The sequence below is a fragment of the Aotus nancymaae genome, unplaced genomic scaffold, assembly GCF_030222135.1.
Source record: "Aotus nancymaae isolate 86718 unplaced genomic scaffold, 86718_ANA_hifiasm-v0.15.2.pri h1tg000016l, whole genome shotgun sequence".
NCBI classification, from domain to species: domain Eukaryota; kingdom Metazoa; phylum Chordata; class Mammalia; order Primates; family Aotidae; genus Aotus; species Aotus nancymaae.
Window position 1 is genome coordinate 82,624,826 of NW_026988428.1, and position 26,318 is coordinate 82,651,143.

Consider the following 26,318-nt stretch of genomic DNA (forward strand, 5'->3'; position numbering starts at 1 on the left):
CATATGGTTGGCACTCAGTGAATGTTGATTAGATTTAAATTTGAGTTACATTTTTGCTGGCAGAATCTCAGAGGATTCCACTGATTCTTTCACAGTCAATTCATAGCACTGGTTCAAATCTAAGCCCCAAGCATAAGAGGAATAACATTAGCACCCCTGTAGACAAAGCTGTGATTATGAGAACATCTTCTCACCTGGTAGGCCACAAAAGTACCCAAAACTAGGATTAGCACAAGGGAAACATGTATAGCAGTGTTCCCTATACATTTTATTTATTTTTATTTTATTTTAGATTTGGGAGTGCATGTGCAGGTTTGTTAACTGGATATATTGTATGATGCTGAGGTTTAGAGTATGAATGAGCCCATTACCCAGGTACTGAGCATAGTACCCAAGAGTTACTTTTTCAACTCTTATCCCCCATTCTTCCCCTACCCCCAGTACTCCCCACTTTCACTTTTACCATCTTCATATCCATCAACGTTTAGCTTTCAGCTGTAAGTGAGAACATGCGGTATTTAATTTTCTTTTCCTGCATTAATTTACTTAGGACAGTGGCCTCTGGCTGCATCTGTGATGCTGCAAAGGACTTGATTTCATTCTTTGTTATGGTTGTGTAGAACTGTGGTGTATATGTACCGTGTCTTTATCCAGCCCACCATTGATAGGCATCTAGGTTGATTCCATGTCTTTGCTATTATAAATAGTTATGTCATGAACATGCAAGTGCATGTGTCTTTTTGGTAAAAAGGTTTGCTTTCAGCCAGCCGCAGTGGCTCATGCCTATAATCCCAGCACTTTGGGAGGCTGAGGAGCATGGATCACAAGGTCAGGAGTTCGAGACCACTGTGGCCAACATGGTGAAACCCCATCTCTTTTTTTTTTTTTTTTTTTTTTTTTTGAGATAGAGTCTTGCTCTGCTGTTGCCGGGCACCAGGCTGGAGTGCAGTGGTGCAATCTTGGCTCACTGCAACCTCCGACTCCGGGATTCAAGCAATCCTCTTGCCTCCGCCTCCCGAGTAGCTGGGACCACAGGCACGCACCACCACACCCAGCTAATTTTTGTATTTTTTAATAGAGACGGGGTTTCACCATAGTCTCAATCTCTTGACCTCGTGGTCCGCCCGCCTCAGCCTCCCAAAGTGCTGGGATTACAGGCGTGAGCCACCGTGCCCAGCGAAACCCCATCTCTTCTAAAAATAGAAAAATTAGCCAGATGTGGTGGCGTGAGCCTGTAGTCCCAGCAGCTCAGGAGGGTAAGGCAGGAGAATTGCTTGAACCTGAGAGGCAGAGGTTGCAGTGAGCCAAGATCGCACCACTGCACTCCAGACTGGGTGACAGAGCAAGATTCTGTCTCACAAAAGAAAGATTTGCTCTCTTTTGGATATATACTCAATAATGCTGGGTCAAATGGTAGTTCTGATTTAAGTTCTTTGAAAACTCTCCAGACTGCTTTCCATAGTGGCTGAACTGGTTTACATTTCTACCCACTGTATATAAGCATTTCCTTTTCTCTGCAGTCTTGCCAGCATCTGTTTTTTGACTTTTTAATAGTAGCCATTCTGATGAATGTGAGATGGTATCTCATTATGATTTTAATTTGCATTTCTCTGATTAGTGATATGGAGCATTTTTTCACATGTTTATTGGCCATTTATATGTCTTCCTTTAAGTGTCTGTTCATGTCTTTTGCCCATTTTTTAAAAGGCTTATTTGTTTCATTTTTTCCTTGTTCAATTGCTTAAGTTCCTTATAGATTCTAGATATTCAACTTTTGTTGGATGCTTAGTTTGCAAGTATTTTCTCTCATTCTGTGGGCTGTTTACTCTGTTGATAGTTTCTTTTGCTTTACAGAAGCTCTTTAGTTTAATTAGATCCCACTTGTCAATTTTTGTTTTTGTTGCAATTGGTTTTTTCTTTTTTTGAGACAGAGATACTCTGTTGCCCAGGCTGGAGTGCAGTGGCATGATCTTGGTGCACTACAACCTCCGCCTTCCAGGTTCAAGCAATTTCATATGCCTCAGCTTCCCAAGTAGCTGGGATTACAGGTACCCACTACCTCGCCCAACTACTTTTTCTATTTTTAGTAGAGGCGGGGTTTCACCAAGTTGGCCAGGCTGATCTCAAACTCCTGGCCTCAAGTGATCTGCCCACCTCAGCCTCCCAAAGTACTGGGATTACAGACGTGAGCCGCCACGCCTGGCTGAAGGATTCTTACAGTTAGAGGTCTGACACTTAAATCTTTAATCCGCTAGGTGTGGTGGCTCACGCCTGTAATCGCAGCACTTTGGGAGGCCAAGGCAGGTGGATCACAAGGTCAGGAGGATCACAAGGTCAGGAGATCGAGACCATCCTGGCTAACACGGTGAAACCTCGTCTCTACTAAAAATACAAAAATTAGTCGGGCGTGGTGGCATGTGCCTGTAGTCCCAGCTACTTGAGAGGCTGAGGCAGGAGAATAGCTTGAACCCAGGAGGCAGAGGCTGCAGTGAGCCAAGATCATGCCACTGCACTCCAGCCTGGGTGACAGAGCAAGACTCCGTCTAAAAAAGAAAATGTTTAATCCATCTTGAGTTAATTTTTGTATATGGTAAAAGGAACGGGTCAGTTTCATTCTTCTACATATGGCTAGCCAGCTATTCCAGCACCATTTATTGAATAGGAAGTCCTTTCCCCATTGCTTATTTTTGTCAGTTTGGTCAAATATCAGATGGCCATAGGTGTGTAGCTTTACTTCTAGGTTTTGTATTCTGTTGCTTTGGTCTGTGCCTGTTTTTGTACCAGTACCATGATGTTTTAGTCTGTAGCCATATAGTATAGTTTGAAATCAGGTAGTGTAATGCCTCTGGCTTTGTTATTTTTGTTTAGGATTGCTTTGTCTGTTTGGACTCTTTTGGTTTAATATGAATTTAAGAATTTGTTTTCTAGTTCTGTGAAAAATGACGGTAGTTTGATAGGAATGGCATTGAATCTGTAGATTGCTTTGGGCAGTATGACCATTTTAACAATATTGATTCTTCTAATCCGTGAGCATGGAATGTTTTTCTATTGGTTTGTGTCATCCGTGCTTTCTTTCGACAATGTTTTGTAGTTCTTCTTATGGAGCTCTTTCACCTCCTTGGTTAGATGCATTCCTAGGGGTGTGTGTGTACCTGTGTGTGTGTGTCTATTGTAAATGGGATTACATTCTTGATTTGGCTCTCAGCTTGAACATTGTTGGTGTATAGAAATGCCAGTGATTTTTGTACATTGATTTTTTGTGCTGAAACTTTACTGAAGTCATTTATCAGTCATAGGAGCCATTTGATAGGGTCTTTAGGGTTTTCTAGGTAGAGATCCCATCATCCATTAAGAGAGATAGTTTTACTTCTTTTCCTATTTGGATGCATTTTATTTCTTTTGCCTGATTGCTCTGACTAGGACTTCTAGTATTATGTTGAATAGGAGAGGGGAGAGTGGGCACCCTTGTCTTTTTCCAGTTCTCAAGGGAAATGCTTCTAGTTTTTGCCCATCTCAGTGTGATGTTGGCTATATATTTTTCATAGATGACCCTTACTATTTTAGGGCATATTCCTTCAATGTGGAATTATTTCTTGAGGGCTTTTATCATGAAGAGATGCTGGATTTTATCAAAAGCCTTTTCCATGTCTGCTGAGATGATGATATGTTTTATGTTTTTTGGTTTTTTATTCTGTTTATGTGGTGTCTTACATTTATGATTTGCATATGTTGAACCAATCTTGCATCTTGGAAATGAAGCCTACTTTATCATGGTGAATTAACTTTTTGATATGCCATTGAATTTGGCTTGCTGGTATTTTGTTGAGGATTTTTGCATCTATGTTCATCAGGGATATCGGCCTTTGTTTTCTTTCTTTGTTGTGTCTTTACCAGGTTTTATATCAGGGTGATGCTGGCTTCATGGAATGAGTTAGAGAGGAGACCCTCCTCCTTAATTTTTTGGAGTAGTTTCAGTAGAATTAATACCAGCTCTTCTTTGTACATCTGGTAGAAATCAGCTGTGAGGGCCAGGCGCGGTGGCTCACACCTATAATCCCAGCACTTTGGGAGGCTGAGGCGGGTGGATCACGAGGTGAAGAGATCAAGACCATCCTGGTCAACAAGGTGAAACCCCGTCTCTACTAAAAATATAAAAATTAGCTGGGCATGGTGGCACGCGCCTGTGGTCCCAGCTACTTGGGAGGCTGAGGCAGGAGAATTGCTTGAATCCAGGAGGCGGAGGTTGCAGTGAGCCGATGTTGTGCCATTGCACTCCATCCTGGGTAACAAGAGTGAAACTCTGTCTCAGAAAAGAAATCAGCTGTGAATCCAACGGATCCACGGCTTTTTTTGTTTGGCAGGTTTTTTATTACAGATTCAATTTCAGAAGTCAGTATGGGTCTGTTCAGTATTTTCGGTTTCTTCCTGATTCAATCTTGGGAGACTGTGTATTTCCAGGAATTTAACTATTTTATCTAGATTTTCTAGTTTGTATACACAGAGGTGTTAGTAATCATCTCTAAGAATCTTTGGTATGTCTGTGGGATCCATTGTAATGTCACCTTTGTTGTTTCTCATTGTGCTTATTTGGATCTTTTTTTCTTTGTTATTCTAGCTAACAGTGTATAAATCTTGTTTTTCTTTTCAAAGAACCAACTTTTGGTTTCTCTAGACTGAATGTGATGGCTCACGCTTGTAATCCTAGCACTTTGGGAGGCTGAGGTGGGCAGATCACTTGAGCCCAGGAGTTTGGGACCAGCCTAAGCAACATGATGAAACTCCATCTCCACAAAAAAAAAAAAAATTACCAAGGACAGTGGTGCCTGCCTGTAGTGCCAGCTCATGGGAGGCCAAGGCAGCAGGATGACCTGAGCCCAGAGAGATCCTAGACAACAGAGTGAGACCCTGTCTCAAAAAAACAAAACAAAAGAAAACAAATCCACAAGAAAGCTAACAGAAATGTGGCACAATAATAGTTATTTGTTTAAATCTTCCCCTTTGCTAGCCTTTCTATTTTTATTTTTTTGTTTTTTTTGTTGTTTGTCTTTTTGTTTTGGTTTTTTTTCTCTTTCTATTTTTATTATATTTAGAATTCTGAACAATAAAAAGCAAGTACTTCCTTTGAGATGAGAAGATAGTTTTGTTTCATAGAAAACTTAGAGAAGAAACTAAACACAAGAGTCATAAACTAGAAATTTAAAATATGGATAGCTTTATAATTGTGGCTAATAGTTGAACCTCACTTTATAAAGTTTGAATTGGTGCCCTTTTAAACATCTTTTTAGTGTTTCAAGTCCAGGCTAAGTGAAAAAATAATAAAATGTAAACATCTTTTTAGGTTAAAAAAAGTTAGTATAGGCCGGGTGTGGTGACTAACGCCTGTAATCCCACCACTTTGGGAGGCCGAGGTGGGTGGATCACCTGAGGTCAGGAGTTCGAAACCAGCCTGACCAATATAGAGAAACCCCATCTCTACTAAAAATACAAAATTAGCTGGGCATGGTGGTGCATGCCCGTAATCCCAGCTACTCGGGAGGCTGAGGCAGGAGAATCACTTAAACCTGGGAGGTGGAGGTTGCAGTGAGCCACGACCGCGCCATTGCACTCCAGCCTGGGCAACAAGAGTGAAATGCTGTCTCAACAACAAAAAAAAGTCAGTATAGTCATTAAATAGTATAGTAAGGCATGCCATGTTCTTAGTAAGTAGTGATTTTATTTGCGAAGCAGTTATATAACGAGAATAAACTCGTTAAAAAATTCTTTTTTAAAAAACTCCTCAAATAATTAAGTACATTATTTAAATGTGAGCCAAGAACTCTCTACATCCTGAAGGCAAAATGAAAAAATTAATAAATCAGACTTAACTTTCTTTTGATTGATCTGAAAAATCAACTGCTTCTAATACCAGTGGGCAGGACTGTTATAGTAGGGTATTTGTGACCAAAAGGTTAGCATTTTAATTTTTTTGCCTGATCCTCAAAATATACCAATAAAATTAATTTAAATATTATAAGGCTTTAATTTTCCAAGTTATAGTAGTGGACATTAATTTGTAATATTACTTAAAATTGGAAAAAGATGTTTGAGCTTAAATTGAGAAGTTAGCCAGGCATGGTGGCTCATGGTAATCCCAGCACTTTGGGAAGCTAAGGTGGGAAGATCATGAGGTCAGGAGTTCTAGACCAGCCTGGCCAGCATGGTGAAACCCCGTCTCTACTAACAATATAAAAAATTAGCCAGGCGTGGTGGCAGGTGCCTGTAATCCCAACTACTTGGGAGGCTGAGGCAGGAGAATTGCTTGAACCTGGGAGGTAGAGTTTGCAGTGAGTCGAGATCACGCCATTGCAGTCCAGCCCAACAACAGTGAGAGACTCCACCTCAAAAAAAACAAAAATGAAGTTAATGAATAATTATGCTATACCTAATGCCTCTCCCTCATTTTGATATTAAAAACCTATGTCAATACTTTTCCAAAGTTAGAGATTTTATTTTATTTTATTTTTGTTATTTTGAAATGGAGTTTTTGCTCTCTTGCCCAGGCTGAAGTGCAATGGCACAATCTCAGTTCACTGCAATCTCCACCTTCTAGGTTCAAGCAATTCTCCTGCCTCAGCCTCCCAAGTAGCTGGGATTATAGGTGCCCGCCACCACGCCCGGCTAATTTTTGTATTTTTTTAGTAGAAAGGAGGTTTTACCACGTTGGCCAAGCTGGTCTCCAGCTCTTGACCTCAGGTGATCCACCCACCTCAGCCTCCCAAAGTGCTAAGATTACAGGCATGAGCCATTGCACCCAGCCAATCCTTCCTTAATAAATATCATAGTATATATCTGCTATATAGCTGTATAGCTAAATATTAAAATCCTCATTAATTTTTTTGGAAGTCTAGAATTTCATTACATCTGAGTGTTTAGACCTGTTTCACTTTCTCCCCCACAGTGACCATATCTTTTCTCAGTACAGACTATATAGAAGTAAGCACTATTAAAATTTATTTGTTCCATACCCTAAACTTAGACAATTAAAAAGTAAAAAATCTTGACCAGGCATGCTGGCTCCTACCTGTAATCCCAGCACTTTGGGAGGCTAAGGCAGGAGGATTGCTTTAGCCCAAGAGTTCAAGACCAACCTGGACAACATAGTGAGACCTTGACTTTAGAAAAGATTAAAAAATTATACCCCAGCATGGTGGTAGACACCTGTACTACTTAGCAGGACAAGGTGGGAGGATTGCTTGAGACTAGGGAGTTGAAACTGCAGTGAACTGAAATCACACCACTGCACTCCAGCCCAGGTGACAGTGAGAAAAATGTCTGGCCTGGCACAGTGGCTCACACCTGTAATCCCAGTTCTTTGGGAAGATTGCTTGAGCCCAGGAGTTCAAGACCAGCCTGAGCAACATGGTAAGACCCCAAATTAAAAAATTATCTGGGCGTGGTAATACAAACCTGTAATCTTAGCTACTTGGGAAGCTAAGACAGGAGGATCGCTTGAGCCCAGGAGGTCGAGGCTGCAGTGAATTATGATTGTGCTACTGCACTCTAGCCTGGGCATCAGAGCAAAACCCTGTCTCTAGAAAACTCTACAGCGACTGGGCACGGTGGCTCACTCCTGTAATCCCAGTACTTGGGGAGACCAAGGCAGATGGCTCACCTGAGATTGGGAGTTCAAGACCAGCCTGACTAACATAGAGAAACCCCATCTCTACTAAAAATACAAAAAATTAGCCAGGCATGTTGATGCACACCTGTAATTCTAGCTACTCAGGAGGCTGAGGCAGGAGAATCGCTTGAACCTGGGAGGTGGAGGTTGCAGTGAGCCAAGATAGCACCATTGCACTCCAGCCTGGGCGACAGGGTGAGACTACATCTCAAAAAAAAAAGAAAGAAAACTCGGAAGCAGTCCCTTCTCCTCCCCAACACGCACACTTTTTTTTTTTCTTTTTTTGGAGTATAACATGTTCTCAGAAAACCACACGGTTTAGGAGTTTGGCCAACATCTATATCGAGACATTGAGTTTTACTAGCATGCTAGAGGCTCCTCTTCCAAAAAGAACACTACTAGACTTTTTTCTTTTCTTCCTTTTTTTCTTTAAATTTTTTTTAATTGCTTTAGAGACAGGGTGTTGTTATGTTGCCCAGATGGGAGTGCAGTGGCTATTCACAGATGCGGTTGTAGCGCACTACAGCCTCCAACTCTTAGCCTCAGGTGATCCTCCCCCTGCCTAGTCTACTGAGTAGCTACAGCCTAGCACCTGACATTTAAACTATAGATGAGTTTTGCCTGTTTTTAAACTTTTTTTTGGAGACAAAGTCTCCTCACCCAGGCTGGAGTGCAATGGCACAATCTCGGCTTACTGCAACCTCCACCTCCTGGCTCAAGTGATCCTCCCTTCTCAGCCTCCCAAGTACCTGGGACTGCAGTTATGTGCCACCACACCTGGCTAATTTCTGTATACTTTGTAGAGATGGGGTCTCCCTGTGTTTTCCTGGCTTGTCTCGAACTCCTGTCTCAGCCTCCCAAAGTGCTGGAATTACAGGCGTGAGCCAGCACACCCAGCCAATCACCTAAGTTTTTTTAAGTTATTTTAAGCTAGTTACAACAGAATATACAAAATAAGATAGCTCTTTAAAAGAGAACCTTTAGGCTGGGCATGGTGGCTCACGCCTGTAATCTTACCACTTTGGGAGGCCGAGAAGGACAGATCACTTGAGGTCAGGAGTTTGAAACCAGCCTGGACAAAATGGCAAAACCCCATCTTTACTGAAAATATAAAAATTAACCAGGCATGGTGGCACATGCCTGCAGTTCCATCTACTTAGGATGCTGAGGCAGGAGAATCTCTTGAACCCAGGAGGGGAAGGTTGCAGTGAGTGAGATCATGCCATTTCACTCTAGTCTGGGCAACAAAACAAGACTCTGTCTCAAATAAATAAGTAAATAAATAAATAAATAAATAAATAAAAGGGAACCTTTAGTTCGAGGTAAACTGTATTGCTGCTTTTCAAAAAACTGTTAAGGTTATTTTAAGTAACCTTTCTTTAACATTCATTACACTGCTTTCTTATCCCAAGACTATTATTGCTGTTGATACACTGACATTTCCCAGTAGAACTTTACTCCGAACAGTTCAAGACAAGAAATTTCTGATCATGAGAGTTTCTTAGACAGAAATTATTAATTCATTTGACAAGGGTTTTTAAAATTTTTTTTTATTTTTTATTTTTTTTGTGAGATGGAATCTTGCTCTGTCACCCAGGCTGGAGTGCAGTGGCATAGAGTTGCAGCTCACTGCAACCTCTGCCACCCAGGTTCAAGCGATTCTCCTGCCTTAGCCTCCTGAGTCACTGGGCCTACAGCCACGCGCCACCACGCCCAGCTAATTTTTTGTATTTTTAGCAGAGATGGGGTTTCACCATGTTGATCGGGCTGATCTTGAATTCCTGACCTCAAGTGATCCACCAACCTTGGCCTCCCAAAGTGTTGGGATTACAGGTGTGAGCCACCGTTCCCGGCCTAACAAGAGTTTTCAATAAGTATTTTTTGGTTGACTTATATTTGCCAATACCACACTAGATTTTGATAATAAAATAGTGAACAATATGGACTTCGTCCTTAGTTTATCAGTTTTTACACTCTCTGAAACACATAAAGAGTAACTACACTCCCATAAGTCAACATCTCTGAAACAAGATGATATGATGATGTTTGGGGGGTTTGGGGGGTCTTTTTGAGATAGGGGTCTTACTCCGTCACCCAGGAGGAGTACAGTGGCACAATCTTAGCTCACTGCAACCTCTGCCTCTTGGGTTCAACCAATTCTTCCTCCTTAGCCTTCTGAGTAGCTGGGACCACAGACGAAAGCCATCAGGCCCAGCTAATGTTTGTGTTTTCAGTAGAGACAGGGTTTTACCATGTTGGCCAGGGTTGGTCTCAAACTACTGAGCTCAAGTGATCTGCCCCTGTGAGCCTCCCAGAAGTGCTGAGATTGCAGACGTGAGCCACAGTGCCTGGCAGAGATGTATTTTTAAGCACCTCTAGAATTATTCTATATTCAATAAATGAGAAGCTGTTAAAAACCAAATATCAAAATCTTCTCTGTGATACTATGGTTTGGGGATGGTTTTTTTCCAAAGGAAGAAAGTACAGATGGATGATAGTGTCTATATTGAGTCTTCACAAACAGAATTCACTGAATTGTTTAGATAGCTAACTAAATTCATTTTATTATATTACTGTAAGCTTATTGTAAGTAACATGATGTCATGCTTCTGAGGTTATTGAAATTCCAGTATGCTAAAGTACAAAGTATTTTTATTCATGGAGAACTTTTAATCAAGACAGATAAGAAAATGCTTTATTTAATGCCTCTTCTGCATTTTAGGAAATAAACAGCAGCACAATAATACTTGTATTGAATTGAGTAAAAAAAAAAGGGACAAAAATAGGTTATGAAAAGTTCTATTTTGCTCAATATAAACTACACAATTTTCTAAAATCTAGACAGTTACAATTGGAGTGATAGCACCATAAAAGCACATTTTCCTCATTAAAGTAATTAACACTTTTGGTTTTAGGAATTGGAACGAGCATGGAGAGAATATGATAAGTTAGAATATGACGTGACTGTTACCAGGAACCAGATGCAAGAGCAGCTAGATCACCTTGGTGAAGTTCAGGTACAGAAGTATAATATTCTTTATATTGTTTTAACTGGTTTTTACTGGTACTGTGTAATCCACCTTGTTAGATTTGTGCATACCCTTAACAGTTTTTACATTACTGGCTACCTGAGACCTGGATTTGAATACTTTAAATGACAGGAATCTTATCATCTTACAAAGTATCTCATTCCCTCTTATTTAAGAGTTCTTTGTTCTGTTGGGCACATGGTGAGCCCTGGAGTGTTCTGTGCTCCTAGCGGTCTCAACTCTAGTTCCTAAAAACATGGCTTCATATCTTTTCACAAGTCTATCTGTGTCACTTGGTATTGAGATGTTGAATTACGGGTTTATCAAATAATGGATATTTTATCTTTTCAATAAAATTATTCTAATCCATTCTGTGTTAAAAATTATTGAATCGGGTTTTGTTCTGTCACCCAGGCTGGAGTGCAGTAGTATGATCCTAGCTGAAACCTTGAACCCCTGGGCCCAAGTGATCCTCCCACCTCAGCCTTCCAAAGTGCTGGAATTGGCTGGGCACAATGGGTCACGCCTATAATCCTAGCACTTTGGGAGGCCAAGGTGGGAGGATGCCAAAAGTTTGAGACCAGCCTGGCCAACATGGTGAAACCCCACCTCTACTAAAAATATAAAAGTTAGCTGGGTGTGGTGGTACGCATCTGTGGTCCCAGCTACTTGGAAGGCTAAGGCAGGAGAATCACGCAACTGGATGCCAGCCTGGGCGACAAAGGGAAACTCAAAAAAAAAAAAGTGCTGGGATTACAGGCATGAGTCACCAAGTCCAGTTTGTTGTTGTTGTTGTTTTTGAGACGGAGTCTCGCTCCGTCACCCAGGCTGGAGTGCAGTGGTGTGATCGTGGCTCACTGCAACCTCCGCCTCCCAGGTTCAAGCAATTCTCCTGCCTCAGACTCCCAAGGAGCTGGGATTACAGGCACCTACCACCACACCCAGCTAATTTTGTATTTTTAGTAGAGACAGGGTTTCACTGTGTTAGCTATGATGGTCTCAAACTCCCAAGCTCAGGTGATTCACCCACTTCAGCCTCCCAAAGTGCCGGGATTACAGGTGTGAGCCACCATGCCCAGCCAGTTTAAATGGCCACATGTGGCTGGGACTTCGATATTGGACACTAAAGTTATACTGTCAGTAATCAGCTACAATCTTAGACCAATTACATAACAACGCTGGGTCTCAGTTTCCACAACTATAAAATAAAATAATAATACTTACTAGGTTATTATGAGGATAAATATGTTTATATTTTTGCATGTAAGATAAAACCAGGCACATAAAATGTGCTATATGTTTGTTAAATAAATAAACAAGGAAACATAATGTAAAACCATAGTGTTAAACATAGTACAGGAAAAAAAATAGACCAATGGAACAGAAGAGCTTGGCAGCAGACCATGAATATCCACAAAGCAGAGAGAGAAGAGAAAGAGGGAATTGTTGAACAACATCTGGCTTTACCAGTTAAAGACTTACCCTCAATGAAGGCAACACAGACGAAGTAAAAAAGATTACCTTCTGGGAAAATGTATGTTTGACCTCACAAATTTCACAAGGGATAACTATCTAGATTTGCAAGGAAGTTTTTCTTTTTGATTTGGAGAAATAGTCCATTAAAAAAACATACAAAGGATATGAGTAACTAATCATAGGAAAACTCAAATTACTATCAAGTGTTTGAAAAATAGTTCAGAGTTGGCCAGGCACAGTGGCTCATCCCTGTAATCCCAGCACTTTGGTAGGCCGAGTCAGGTGGATCACTTGAGGTAAGGAGTTCGAGACCAGCCTGGTCAACATGGCAAAAGCTTGTCTCTACTAAATATAAAAAAAATAGTTGGGTGTGGTGGCACACACCTGTAATTCCAGCTACTTGGGAGGCTAAGGCAGGAGGATTGTTTGAACCCAGAAGGCGGAGGTTGCAGTGAGCCGAGATCGCACCATTGCACTCCAGCCTGGGTAACAGAGTGAAACTTGGTCTCAAAAAAGAAAAAAAAATAGTTCAAAGTCAGTAGTAACTAGAGAAATGCAAATAAAACAAAAATTAGATTTGCATCATATACCCTTCCAAATTGGCAAAAATGTGTGTATACATATATATCTTCTAAATTTTGTGAAAAAGTAATGCATGTTGTATATAGATGTGTAAGATCTGCTATTTATAGTGATCTTCCCATCCTCTATGTCAGTATTTATAGCTCTGGGCTGTCACTGTGTTTGGCTCTTGCATGAGTACTTTCTCTTTACTTTTTGATGCTTCTAGGCTATAGCTTGGAAAACTAGATAACTTAGGTTATGCAGTGCCTTTTTGGAGCTGCATTAGTTCATAGCCTTCAGGCTTATAGACTCTTTTTTCTTGAGTTTTTTTTTTTTCCTTTTTTTTAAAATCTTTTAGGCCGGGCGCGGTGGCTCAAGCCTGTAATCCCAGCACTTTGGGAGGCCGAGGCAGGTGGATCACGAGGTCAAGAGATCGAGACCATCCTGGTCAACATGGTGAAACCCCGTCTCTACTAAAAATACAAAAATTAGCTGGGCACGGTGACGCGTGCCTGTAATCCCAGCTACTCAGGAGGCTGAGGCAGGAGAATTGCCTGAACCCAGGAGGCGGAGGTTGCGGTGAGCCAAGATCGCACCATTGCACTCCAGCCTGGGTAACAAGAGCGAAACTCCGTCTCAAAAAAAAAAATAAAAAATAAAAATAAATAAAAAATAAAATAAAATCTTTTAATCAACACCCAAGTGCTTGGAAGACTTAGAAAACATATTTCTTTTTTTTCTTCCCTGAGACAAGAGTCTCACTCTGTCACCCAGGCTGGAGTACAGTGGCACGATCTCTGCTCACTACAGTCTCTTCCCCCAGGATCAAGTGATCCTCTCACCTCAGCCTCCCAAGTAGCTGGGACCACAGTCATGCACCACCTCCCCCAGCTAAGTTTTTGTATTTTTGGTAGAGATGGGGTTTTTCTATGTTGCCCAGGCTGGTCTTGAACTCCTGAGCTCAAGCAATCTGCCCACCTTAGCCTTCCAAAGTGCTGGGATTATAGGTGTGAGCCACTGTGCCTGGCTAAAAATATATTTCTACCCCTTAGAGGACTTTATAGCATATTGATGTAATACTAATTATATTATAATATCTATAGTCATTAATAATTGATACTCAGTGAAAGAAAATATTGTTCTAGGTGATGTGACAGTTTTTGTACGCCATTCCCTATTTTTAAAAATAAAGTGGGCCAGATATGGTGGCTCACACCTGTAATCCCAGCACTTTGGGAGGCTGAGGTGGGTGGATCACGAAGTCAGGAAATCGAGACCATCGTGGCCAACATGGTGAAACCCCATCTCTACTAAAATACAAAAAATGAGCCGGGCACGGTGGCGCGTGCCTGTAGTCCCAGCTACTTGGTAGGCTGAGGCAGGGGAATCGCTTGAACCCAGGAGGCAGAAGTTACAGTGAACCGAGATCATGCCACTGCACTCCAGCCTGGCGACAGAGCAAGACTCTGTCTCAATCAATCAATAAAAATAAAGTGGACCGGGTATGGTAGCTAACGCCTGTAATCCCGGCACTTTGGGAGGTCAAGGCAGGTGGATCACGAGGTTGGAAGTTCGAGAGCAGCCTGGCCAACATGGTGAAACCCTGTCTCTACTCAAAATTGAAAAATTAGCCAGACATGGTGGTGTGTGCCTATAATCCCTGTTACTCAGGAGGCTGAGGCAGAAAAATTGCTTGAACCTGGGAGGCGGAGGTTGCAGTGAGCCAAGATCGCACTATTGCATTCCAACTCTGGGCAACCAAGCAAGACTTTGTCTTGCAAAAAATAAAAAATAAAATGAAGTTACATTCCTAGACTAGTGTTTATTGTTATCCAGAATATGTTATTGTTACCTTATTTATGAATAAGAGTCATAAAGTTCTAATAGAATCTCAGAGAAAACCAATGTAATCTTTTTTTTTTTTTTTTTTTAAAGACAGGGTTTCACCATGTTGGTCAGGCTTGAACTCCCGACCTCAGATGATCCACCTGCCTTGGCCTCCAAAGTGCTTGGATTACAGGCGTGAGCCACTGCGCCCAGCCAAAACCAATGTAATCTTATTTTGGTTTCAGTTACGGTACTTAACCTGAGGGCATGTAATGGAATATTAAAAGTAACAGTGGATATGACTTAGAATAGAATTAAAATGGTAGTGATAAATTTAAATTCCAAAATTAAAAATTTGTCTTACAAGTACATTTAAACTGTGGCCAGGCGCGGTGACTCATACCTGTAATCCCAGCACTCTGGGAGGCCGAGGTAGGCGGATTACCTGAAGTCAGGAGTTCGAGACCAGCCTGGCCAACATGACGAAACCCCATCTCTACTAAAAATACAAAAATTATGGCATGCGCCTGTAATCCCAGCTACTCAGGAGGCTGAGGCAGCAAAATCGCTTGTGTCCAGGAGGCAGAAGCTACAGTGAACTGAAAGCTTGCCACTGCATTTTAGCCCGGGCAACAGAGCAAGACTCCGTCTTAAAAAAAAAAACCAACAACAACATTTAAACTCTTGTCAGTCAAAACTCATCTGAATATATTTCATTAGTTGTCTGTCCCTTTGTTGTTGTTTTTATATTCTAGAACTTAGGAAGTTAGTATACCTTCCATTTCTTACACTTTCCCCATCTCCCCCTCCTACAGGTGGTTTTTTATTTTGGCATTTGTTTCTATTCTGTTTTCATTTTCTCTGTTTGTATTTTCCATTTTTGGTCCCTTTTAATCAATATGCCTTCCTGGGATCATAAATAATGCAAGACAAAGCTTATTGGAAAGATTTAAAATATTATACTTAAGTATGAAAATTAAGTATTTTTTTTTCCTCTGCTCAGTCTTTTATATTTGCCACTAGAGTTGCAAAATTGGGAGAGTCACATCAATCATTAAATTTTCATAACACGTAATTCACTGCAATTCTCATTTTTAAAATACATAATTTATATAATTAATATATAATAATTTAACTTCAGTAAATTACTTTTTTCTTATATATGGTCTATCCATTTTTACTGATAGACGGAGTCAGCAGGAATTCAGCGAGCACAGATTCAGAAAGAACTTTGGCGAATTCAAGATGTCATGGAAGGACTGAGTAAACACAAGCAGCAAAGAGGTACTACAGAAATAGGTAAATTAGCTTTGCATTTTATTTTGTGACTGACCACAGTATTACAGTCATGTGTCACTTAGTGACAGATTACGTTCTGAGAAATGCATTTTTGGGTCATTGTGTTGTGCAATCACAGTGCACTTAAACAAACCTAGATGGTATGGCCTACTACACACCTAGGTTATTAGGTATAGCCTGTTGCTTCTAGGTTGCAAACCAGCATGTGACTGTATGTACTGAATACTACAGACAGTTGTAACACAATGTTATTTGTATATCTAGACATAGAAAAGGTAATGTGTTGCACTATGGCATGAGGGCTACAACTAGGCAATATATATTTCTCGGCTCTGGCTGGGTGCAGTGGCTCATGCCTTTAATCCCAGCATTTTGGGAGGCTGAGGCAGGCCGGTCACCTGGGATCAGGAGTTCAAGACCAGCCTGTCCAACATGGTGAAACCCTGTCTCTACTAAAAATACAAAAAAAAATTAGCCAAGCATGGTGGTGCATGCCTATCGTCCCAACTACTCAGAAAGCTGAGACAGGAGAATCTTGATCCCAAAAGGTGGAGGTTGTAAGTGAGCCAAGATCACACCACTGCACTCCAGCATGGGCAACAGAGTGAGATTCTGTCCCAAAAAAAAATTAAAAAAGAAATTTCTCAGCTGCATTATAATCTTATGGGACTACTATTGTATATGTAGTTTGTTGCTGACCAGAATGTTGGTATGTGGCACATGACTGAATGTCTAAATGGAATGACACATATAATTGAGTTTCTTTTGTTATTTTAATGAATTTTTCTGAACAGGACTCTTTTAACATTGAATCAGAGTACAGGTTTATAAAGTAAAAAGCAAAAGCTCTGTCAAGCACACCTAAACAAAAATAATTACTGTCTTGTGTATAATTATAAATACCCGCAATGTTTATGCTTTAGAAGTTTTATCCTCACCACAAAAACTGAGATCTTGCTATACCTATTTTTCAAAAATTTGCTTTTTTCTCCATAACAATGCAGTATAAGAATACATTGTATAAGGGAACTATAATTTATTTATCAATTTCCATATTGATGGATAATGTATGTTGTTTCCAGAGTTTTTTATTTTTGCTGTCATAAGCCATGCCATAATGAACATTATTAATACATGTAACTAAACACATATGTTAGTACTTTCGAAAGGTAAGAAATAAGCACACATTTTTCGTTTTTTTTTTTTGAGACAGAGTCTCGCTCTGTCGCTGGGAGCCAGGCTGGAATGCACTGGCGAGACCTCGGCTCACTGCAACCTCTGCCTCCCGGGTTCAAGCAATTCTCCTGCCTCAGCCTCCTGAGTAGCTGGGACTACAGGCACATGCCACCACGCCCAGCTAATTTTTGTATTTTTAGTAGAGATGGGGTTTAACCATGTTGGCCAGGATGGTCTCAATCTCTTGACCTCGTGATCCACCCACCTCGGCCTCCCAAAGTGCTGAGATTACAGGCGTGAGCCACCGCACCCGGCCCACATTTTCCATTTTGATAGCTGCAGCCAAGCCAAATTGCCCTCCTGAAGGGGTATTTCAAATTATATTAATACCAGTGATGTTTGAGAAAACCCAATTCCCCATACTCTTGTTTAAACTAAATATTTCTTTTCTTTTTTAATGTAATTGGTTTCCAGTTCTGAAAACAATAAGTGAGTGATTAGAAACTGAACACTTCATTTAAAATACATGAGATGGGGCCAGGCGTGGTGGCTCATGCCTGTAATCCCAGCACTTTGGGAGGCCAAGGCAGGCAGATCACAAGGTCAGGAGTTCAAGACAAGCCTGGCCAACATGACAAAATCCCAGCTCTACTAAAAAAAAAATTACAAAAGTTGGTCAGGTGTGGTGGTGTACACCGATGGTCTCAGCTACTTGGGAGGCTGAGGCAAGAGAATCTCTTGAACCCAGGAGGCGGAGGTTTCAGTAAGCCAAGATCGCACGACTGCACTCCAACCTGGGCAACAGAGAGAGACACTGTCTCAAAACAAAAAAAAATAAATTTTTTTTTAAAATACATTAAATGAAATTGTACTTTTGGCCAGGAGTGGTGGCTCACACCTGTAATCCCAGCACTTTGGGAGGCTGAGGCAAATGGATCAGGTCAGGAATTTGAGACCAGCCTGACCAACACGGTAAAACCCCATCTCTACTGAAAATACAAAAATTAGCCAAGCATGGTGGCACACGCCTGTAATCCCAGCTACTCAGGAAGCTAAGGCAGGAGAATTGCTTGAACCTAGGAGACAGAGGTTGCAGTGAGCCGAGATCACGCCACTGCACTCCAGCTTGGCCAACAAGAGCAAAACTCCATCTCAGAAAAAAGGAAAGAAATAAATTGATTTTTTTTAGCTGTATGTGGTGGCTCATCCCTGTAATCCCAGCACTTTGAAAGGCTGAGGCAGGTGGATCACTTCAGGTCAGGAGTTCGAGACCAGCCCAGCCAACATGGTGAAACCCCACCGCTAGTAAAAATACAAAAATTAGCTGGGCATGGTAGTGCACACCTCTAGTCCCAGCTACGGGAGACTGACGCACAAGAATTGCTTGAACCCAGGAGGCAGAGGTTGCAGTGAGCTGAGATCACACCACCATACTTTAACCTGGGCAACAGACCGAGACTTTGTCTCAAAAAAAAGAATCTAACCATTGTCCTCATAGAAAAACTTAAAAAAAAAAAAAGAAATTGTTACTTTTTTATAGTATTAGATTTGTTTAATATAGCTACGTTTTCTAACATTTCTAGGTATGATAGGATCAAAGCCTTTCTCAACAGTTAAGTACAAAAATGAGGTAAGTTTGGATTGTTTTTTTAACTATAAATTACTTTTAATGCTTCAGACACAAACTAGAAGTAATTGTCTTCTCTAATGTTAGTAACAAAAATATTTTTAAAATATATTTAATAGGTATTGTTTTAATCTTGAAATTTTATTGGGTCAGTAATTTGGTACTTCTAATATGTGATTTTTCTTCCCTTTTTTAATGCAAAAAAATGGAATCTCTGCTTTTTATCTATGTTAGAACTTTAACATTGTACTTTTTCTAATCTAAGTAATTTTTGAATACTTATTGTTTCTTATATTATGTAAAATTTAAAGAGTGATTAAACTCTTATGTAAAATTTAAATAGTGATAACTTGACTGTCTGCCATCATAGCATAAAGAAATAACTACAAAGAGATACTGTCAACCTAACCAAAAGAATCTATTATTTTGAATTTTGTGTAAAAGCCAGTCAAAGAGATGACTTTTTTTTCCTCTCTTAAAAATTGTGGGGCCAGGTACAGTGGCTCATGCCTATAATCCCAGCACCTTAGGAGGCCAAGGCAGGAGGCTGGCTTGAGCTGAGGAGTTTGAGACCAGCTTGCTAAACATAGCAAGACCCCCGTCTCTACAAAACATTAAAAGATTAGCCAGGCATGGTGTTCCTATAGTCCTAACTACTTGGGAAGCTGAGGCAGGAGGATCCCTTGAGCCCAGGAGTTCAAGGGTGTAATGAGCTATGTGTGATCAAACCACTGCAATATAGTGAGACCCCATCTCTACAAAATAAATACATAAATAAGACAAATTGAAAATATGAGTAGGATTTTAAAATCAGTTTTTTCCTTCTAGTTTCAAAATGAAACCCAGTAATTAGTTTTACATAGCAGTCTCTTTCAACGTTGAGCTTCAGTGTGAAGCTAACCTATATGTTACAGGAAAGAATTAGGTATAATTTTATGTTAAATTCCCATTATTGGCTATGATAAAAATTGTCAATTTTACTTTTCATTATTAGACTTTTGGCTTGGCAGTGTCCCTTTTAGTGTCTTAAAGTAAATTTAAGTTAATATACCATTGCAAAGAATTTAGATATGCTTAATTCAATCTGCTTATCTAAATAAGGTGACTGTTCTACAATCTTTAGGAAGAGGAAGTAGTCCCACCTCGTCCTCCACTTCCTCGGTCCTATGACTTTACAGAGCAGCCTCCCATAATCCCCCCTCTGCCCAGTGATAGCAGCTCCTTGCTCTGTTATAGCAGGGGCCCAGTTCATCTGCCTGAAGAAAAGAAGATGTATCAAGTTCAAGGATATCCAAGAAATGGATCTCACTATGTAAGTGGCTGGAATAGCCACAGAATAATCAATCATACATGTCCTCTCATTTTTGAAAATTTATTTTACACTCAATTTTTTTTAATTTTAACGTTTATAACCTCATTTTTAGCCAGCAGTTTTTGATTTATATATAATTTTATCATTTGTGTCTTTCCTGTTTTGGTTTTGCTATTCTCATTTTTTAATATTTTTATAAATTTAATATTTCATAATTTCATAGCATTTTTCATATTTTCATAAAGTGGTAACTTTACTCATGATGAAGGAGCCATATATCGTTTCAGGATATTAAAGGCAAAATTATACCTTAGATCAGAAAGAAGGGAGAAAGAAAAAGACCGTTAGTAGGAATGGTAAAGGGGCTGAGATGTGGGCATTTTGGTCTAGGAAAACTATTCAAAGAATATTTCTGAGGATGTTGCTAAGGAGAGATGTCACCCTTGAAAATGGGAAATACGTTTAGGGTTAAGCAAATAATGTAGGATGTAATAAGAATAAGGAAATAGGAATTGAGCAAATTTGAGAACAACAGAAAGTCTGTGACAAGAATGTTAGTGCTGGGATGAGCGTCACTTAGACCACCTTCTGAATGAAAATTTATTGAGTTAATATAATTATTTTTAGCCCTCAATTATTCCATGATAAAAATGTGACTTTCTTCCTAAGAGAAACAGAAATACAGTTTTTTGTGGGTTTTTTTTTTTTTTTTTTTTTGAGACAGGGTCTCACTCTATTGCCTGGACTGGAGAGCAGTGGCGCAGTCTCTTCTCACTACAAGCTCCGCCTCCTGAGTTCAAGTGATTCTCCTGCCTCAGCCTTCCAAATGGCTGGGATTATAGACGTGCACCACCATGCCCAGCTAATTTTTGTATTTTTCGTAGAGATGGGGTTTCACCATGTTGGCCAAGCTAGTCTCAAACTCCTGGCCTCGGGTGATACACCCGCCTTGGCCTCCCAAAGTGCTGGGATTAAAGTTGTGAGCTACCTTACTCAGCCAAAAATATTCTTCATTAAAATGAAGTTTTGTCACTTAAAAATTTTTCAAATTTCTTCTTTCCATGTAGTTGTGACATAGGTATATATCCCAGATGGCTCACTAGGGATACTAACTTTTAGAGTTTGATTTGTGTCTTTAGCAGGAAACATTTTAAAAGAAACTTTTAGCAGTTTTTTTTGTGTAATTACATGTCTTCCTTTCAAGGGTCCAGATTATAGACTCTACAAGAGTGAACCAGAGTTAACAACAGTGGCAGAAGTTGATGAATCTAATGGAGAAGAAAAATCAGAACCTGTTTCAGAGATAGAAACTTCAGTTGTTAAAGGTCAGCATTTTTGTAATATGTTTTACCTCTTGTTTTTTGTTTTTTGAAGACCATTTACTGCTAAAATAACAGTAAATTCCATTTACATGTTGACTCATTACATATATGAGTTCAACCCTTTATCTGAAACCTTTGGAATCTGATGGGTTTCTGAATTAAGAAATTTTCAGGGCCGGGCGCGGTGGATCACGAGGTCAAGAGATCAAGACCATCCTGGTCAACATGGTGAAACCCTGTCTCTACTAAAAATACAAAAAATTAGCTGGGCATGGCAGCGCGTGCCTGTAATCCCAGCTACTCAGGAGGCTAAGGCAATTCTCTAAGGAGAATTGCCTGAACCCAGGAGGCAGAGGTTGCAGTGAGCCGAGATCGTGCCATTGCACTCCAGCCTGGAAGCACTCTTTTTTTTTAATACTATTTCTACAATATTCATTCCAAGTGCCATAAGTAAACGCTAAAAATAAAAGACAGCTGGGCATGGTGGTGTGTGCCTGTATCCCAGCTACCCAGGAGGCTGAGGCAGGAGAATCGCTAGAACCCAGGAGGTAGAGGCTGCAGTGAGCCGAGATCACACCACTGCACTGCAGCCTGGGCAACAAAACAAGACTCCGTCTCAAAATAAATAGATAAAAATAAATATAGTCCAGGTGCGATGGCTCACATCTGTAATCTCAGCACTTTGGGAGACCAAGGTGGGTGGATCACCTAAGGTCAGGCGTCCAAGACCGGCCTGGCCAACATGGCAAAACCCCATCTCTACTAAAATACACCAGGCCAGGTGTGGTGACTGACGCCTGTAATCCCAGCACATTGGGAGGCAGAGGCGAGTGGATCACCCAAGATAGGGAGTTCCAGACCAGCCTGGCCAAGTACCCAAAAGGTATTTGGGGCCAAGCACAGTGACTTACACCTGTAATCACAGCACTTTGGGAGGCCAAGGCAGGTGGATCATGAGGTCAAGAGATTGAGACCATCCTGGCCAACATGGTGAAATCCCGTCTCTACTAAAAATACAAAAATTAGCTGGGCATGGTGGCACATACCTGTAATCCCAGCTACTTGGGAGGCTGAGGCAGAAGAATCGCTTGAACCTGGGAGGCGGAGGTTGCAGTGAGCCATGATTGTGCCATTGCACTCCAGCCTGGACAACAAGAGTGAAACTCCGTCTAAAAAAAAAAAGTATTTGGTTTTTTTAAAAGCATACAACTATTTGACGACAACAGGCTGTAAATCAGGAGAAAGTTTATTGGTGTTAATATGCTTTAACATCTTTGTTTCCTTCTGAATCATGGTAATCATTTTGATTAACTTTCAACTTTCATAAGTTTAAGTTTGCATGCTAGGGTATAAGGTAAAAGAAATTGTCGAGACTGCAGAGAGCTATGATTATGCCACTTACACTTCAGCCTGAACAACAGAGCCAGACTCTGTTTCAAAAAAAAAGATAAAAGAAATAGACTGTATGGCTTCAAAACTAGTAGGGAGACAAATGGAAGGAGAGAAAGATAATCCAAAAAAGAAAAGAAGTTGGAGAAAATGCAAAGAAAAAAAATACGTTGGTCCGAATAAATCTAAATAACTACCAATTGCAACAAATATAATTGGACTGAATGCTTTACTTAAGAAAATTGGCTGAGGCTGGGGGTGGTGGCTCACACCCGTAATCCCAGTACTTTTGGAGGCCAAGACAGGCAGATCATCTGAAGTCAGGAGTTCCAGACCAGCCTGACCAATATGGTGAAACCCTGTCTTTACTAAAAATACAAAATTAGCCAGGTGTGGTGGTATATGCCTGTAGTCCCAGATACTAGGGAGGCAGAGGCAGGAGAATTACTTGAACCCAGAAGGCAGAGGTTGCATTGAGCCTGGATCACACCATTGCACTCCAGCCTGGGCAACAAGAGCAAAACTCCGTCTCAGAGGAAAAAAAAAAAAAGGGTTGGCCGGGCATAGTGGCACATACCTGTAATCCTCGCACTTTGGGAAGCCAATGTGGGAGGATTGCTTGAGCCCAGGAGTTTAAGACCAGCTTGGGCAACGTGGCAAGATTCTGTCTCTACAAAAAAATAAAAAATTAGCCGGGCATGGTGGTGCATACCTTTAGCCCCAGCTACTTAGGAGGCTGAGGTGGGAGGCTTGCTTGAGCCCAGGAGGCGGAGGTTGCAGGGAGCTGAGTTTATGCCATTGCACTCCAGCCTGAGCAACAGAGCGAGACTCCATTTCAAAAGAAAAGAAAAGGAAAAATACAGAAGCGAAAGTGAAAACGAGTACCTATAGTTAGCTGTTTTAACATTGTTAGTGGCTACTTTTTTGAGACAATATTGTATGATTTTTAAAAGCCAAGCAGAAATTAAGGACATTTAGGTTGAACTAACTTGTTAGGATGACGATAGAGATGTATCAATGTGACAAAGGAGGACTTTTTTAAAAAAATAGAGATGGGGTCTCACTATGTTGAGCAGGCTGGTCTCAAACTCTTGGCCTCAAGTGACAATCCTCCCATCTTGGCTTCCCAGAGCGCTGGAATTATAGGCAATGAGCCACGGCGCCTGGTCAAAAGAGGGCTTTTTATAATTAATGTTCTTAAAAATGTCATAGGCTAATCTGTAGAATTTTTTCTTCTCTTTTTTTGTTTTTGTGAGATGGAGTCTCACTCTGTCACCCAGGCTGGATGGAGTGCAGTAGCATGATCTTGGCTTACCACAACCTACGCCTCCCAGATTCAAGCCATTCTCCAACCTCAGCCTCTTGAATAGCTGGGATTACAGGTGCATGCCACCACACCCAGCTAATTTTTTTTGTATTTTTAGTAGAGACAGGGTTTCACCATGTTGTCCTGGATGGTCTGATCTCCTGACTTCATGATCCGCCCGCCTTGGCCTCCCAAAGTGCTGGGATTACAGGCATGAACCAACCATGCCCAGCTAATTTTTTTTTTCCTTACAATTTTTGTAGAGACAAGGTCTCACTATATTACTCAGGCTGATCTCAAAATCCTGGGCTCAAGTGATCCTCCCGCCTCAGCCTTCCAAAGTGCTAGGATTACAGGCATAAGTCACCATAACTGAACAGTTTTATTTTAAAATGTAACCCTACATTTATCTGGTGATATTGTTGACTGATTTTGACTCTGTTTATTTTATTTTATTTTATTTTATTTTATTTTGAGATAGATTCTCTTTCTGTCACCCAGGCTGGAGTGCAATGGGGCAGTCTTGGCTCACTGCAACCTCTGTCTCCTGGGTTCAAGTGATTCTCCTGCCTCAGCCTCCTGAGTAGCTGGTATTACAGGCACCTGCTACCATGCCCGGCTAATTTTTCTAATTTTTTTTAGTAGAGACAGGTTTTACCATGTTGACCAGGCTGGTCTTTAACTCCTGACCTCAGGTTATCTACCTACCTCAGCCTCCCAAAGTGCTGGGATTACAGGCATAAGCCGCCGTGCCTGACCTTGACTCTTTAGGTAAATTTGCTTTCTGATTTTAAAAGGGTCAGAAATTAATTAAGTTAAAAGAAAGCAATGCTGTATAAAAGATGTTTTGTAGAACTTACTGCTGTTTTAATTTTTAGGTTCCCATTTTCCTGTTGGAGTAGTCCCTCCAAGAACAAAATCACCAACACCCGAATCCTCGACAATAGCTTCGTATGTAACATTGAGGAAAACTAAGAGGATGATGGATCTAAGAACGGTATTTAACTGGAAATTTACTTCTAGAAAGATTCTCAGACCTATTTATCGCCTTCTTACATGTTTTCATTTTCAGTGTCTTATCAAAATTCTTTTTGCGTACTCAAGGATAAACATAATAATCTTTGTTATTCTTAAAATTTTGTTTGAAGAATTAGCACATCAGAGGACAGACCTAGTTAATACCTAATTTAAGTTTTCTTTTGATCAGCCTAGACATGGGGTCGTAGTCGTAGTTGTAGTCCGCGATTTGTGGAATCTGTTCTCTAATCGCTGTACTACACTCCTTGATGCCTTTAAGAATTTCCTGGATGAGAGGTATAGACGTGTCCTGTGGCCACCCACAAGTTAATGGATTTTCTAGCTTTCATGAGGTTGCAGGGCCTTTCAGCTATGGTATTAATAGTTTTAGAGTTTGCCAGTCCTCTGGTTACTCTGAGAAATGTGAATTGGAACTGGAAAATAAATCCTATATTTCACATTTTCATCTGAGATTAATTTAATTCAAACTCTAAACCAGTCTAGTTTTGTTCTTTGGAAAATGCTGAGGATACTTAACTCTCTTTCCTCAAGTATTCTCTAGAAATGTGGGCTGCAAAAATACTTCCACTTTTTATCATTATAAATACTTTACCTATTTGATATGAGATAATTTTAAGTGATAAGACATGACTGAAAGGTAGTACATATAAGATATATGGCAGGCCAGGCGCGTTGGCTCACACCTGTAATCCCAGCACTTTGGGAAGCCGAGCCGTGCGGATCATGAGGTCAAGAGATCGAGACTATCCCAGCCAACATGGTGAAACCCTGTCTCTACTAAAAATACAAAAAATTAGCCAAGCGAGGTGGCCAGGCACCTGTAATCCCAGCTACTCGGGAGGCTAAGAGAGGAGAATCGCTTAAACCCAAGAGGCGGAGGTTGCAGTGAGCCGTGATTGCGCCACTGCACTCCAGCCTGGCCACAGAGTGAGACTCCGTCTCAAAAAAAGAAAAAAAGAAAATCGAAGAAAACATATATGGCATGCCAGCATGCCTGGCTAATTTTTTGTGTTTTTAGTAGAGATGGGTTCCACCATGTTAGCCAGGATGGTCTTGATCTCCTGACCTCATGATCTGCCCGCCTTGGCCTCCCAAAGTGCTGGGATGACAGGTGTGAGCCACTACACCGGCCTTTTTTTTGTTGTTAAATGGATAGGGTTTCACTCTGTTACCTGGGCTGAAGTGCCATGACATGATCACAGCTCACTGCGGCCTCCAACTCCTGGACTCAAAGTATCCTCTCACCCCAGCCTCTTGGCTAGTTGGGACAATAAGCGTGTGCCACCATACTCT

General features: G+C 40.8%; 1 protein-coding gene across 50 annotated transcripts in view; it reads left to right on the plus strand.

The window, feature by feature from the left end:
* Nucleotides 1–26,318, plus strand: part of PLEKHA5 (pleckstrin homology domain containing A5) — a 238,640-nt gene that overhangs the window by 194,080 nt on the left and 18,242 nt on the right. For 24 of the 50 annotated variants that reach the window (XM_064377732.1, XM_064377733.1, XM_064377736.1 and 21 more), the window contains 5 exons: nt 10,576–10,677; nt 15,744–15,855; nt 18,615–18,661; nt 21,175–21,295; nt 24,866–24,984. In XM_064377732.1, coding sequence (XP_064233802.1) covers nt 10,576–10,677; nt 15,744–15,855; nt 18,615–18,661; nt 21,175–21,295; nt 24,866–24,984 — 501 coding nt within the window. Of the gene's footprint in view, nt 1–10,575; nt 10,678–15,743; nt 15,856–18,614; nt 18,662–19,781; nt 19,971–21,174; nt 21,296–24,865; nt 24,985–26,318 lie in introns of all 50 variants that reach the window. The other 26 variants (XM_064377721.1, XM_064377722.1, XM_064377728.1 and 23 more) reach the window with 4 other exon arrangements.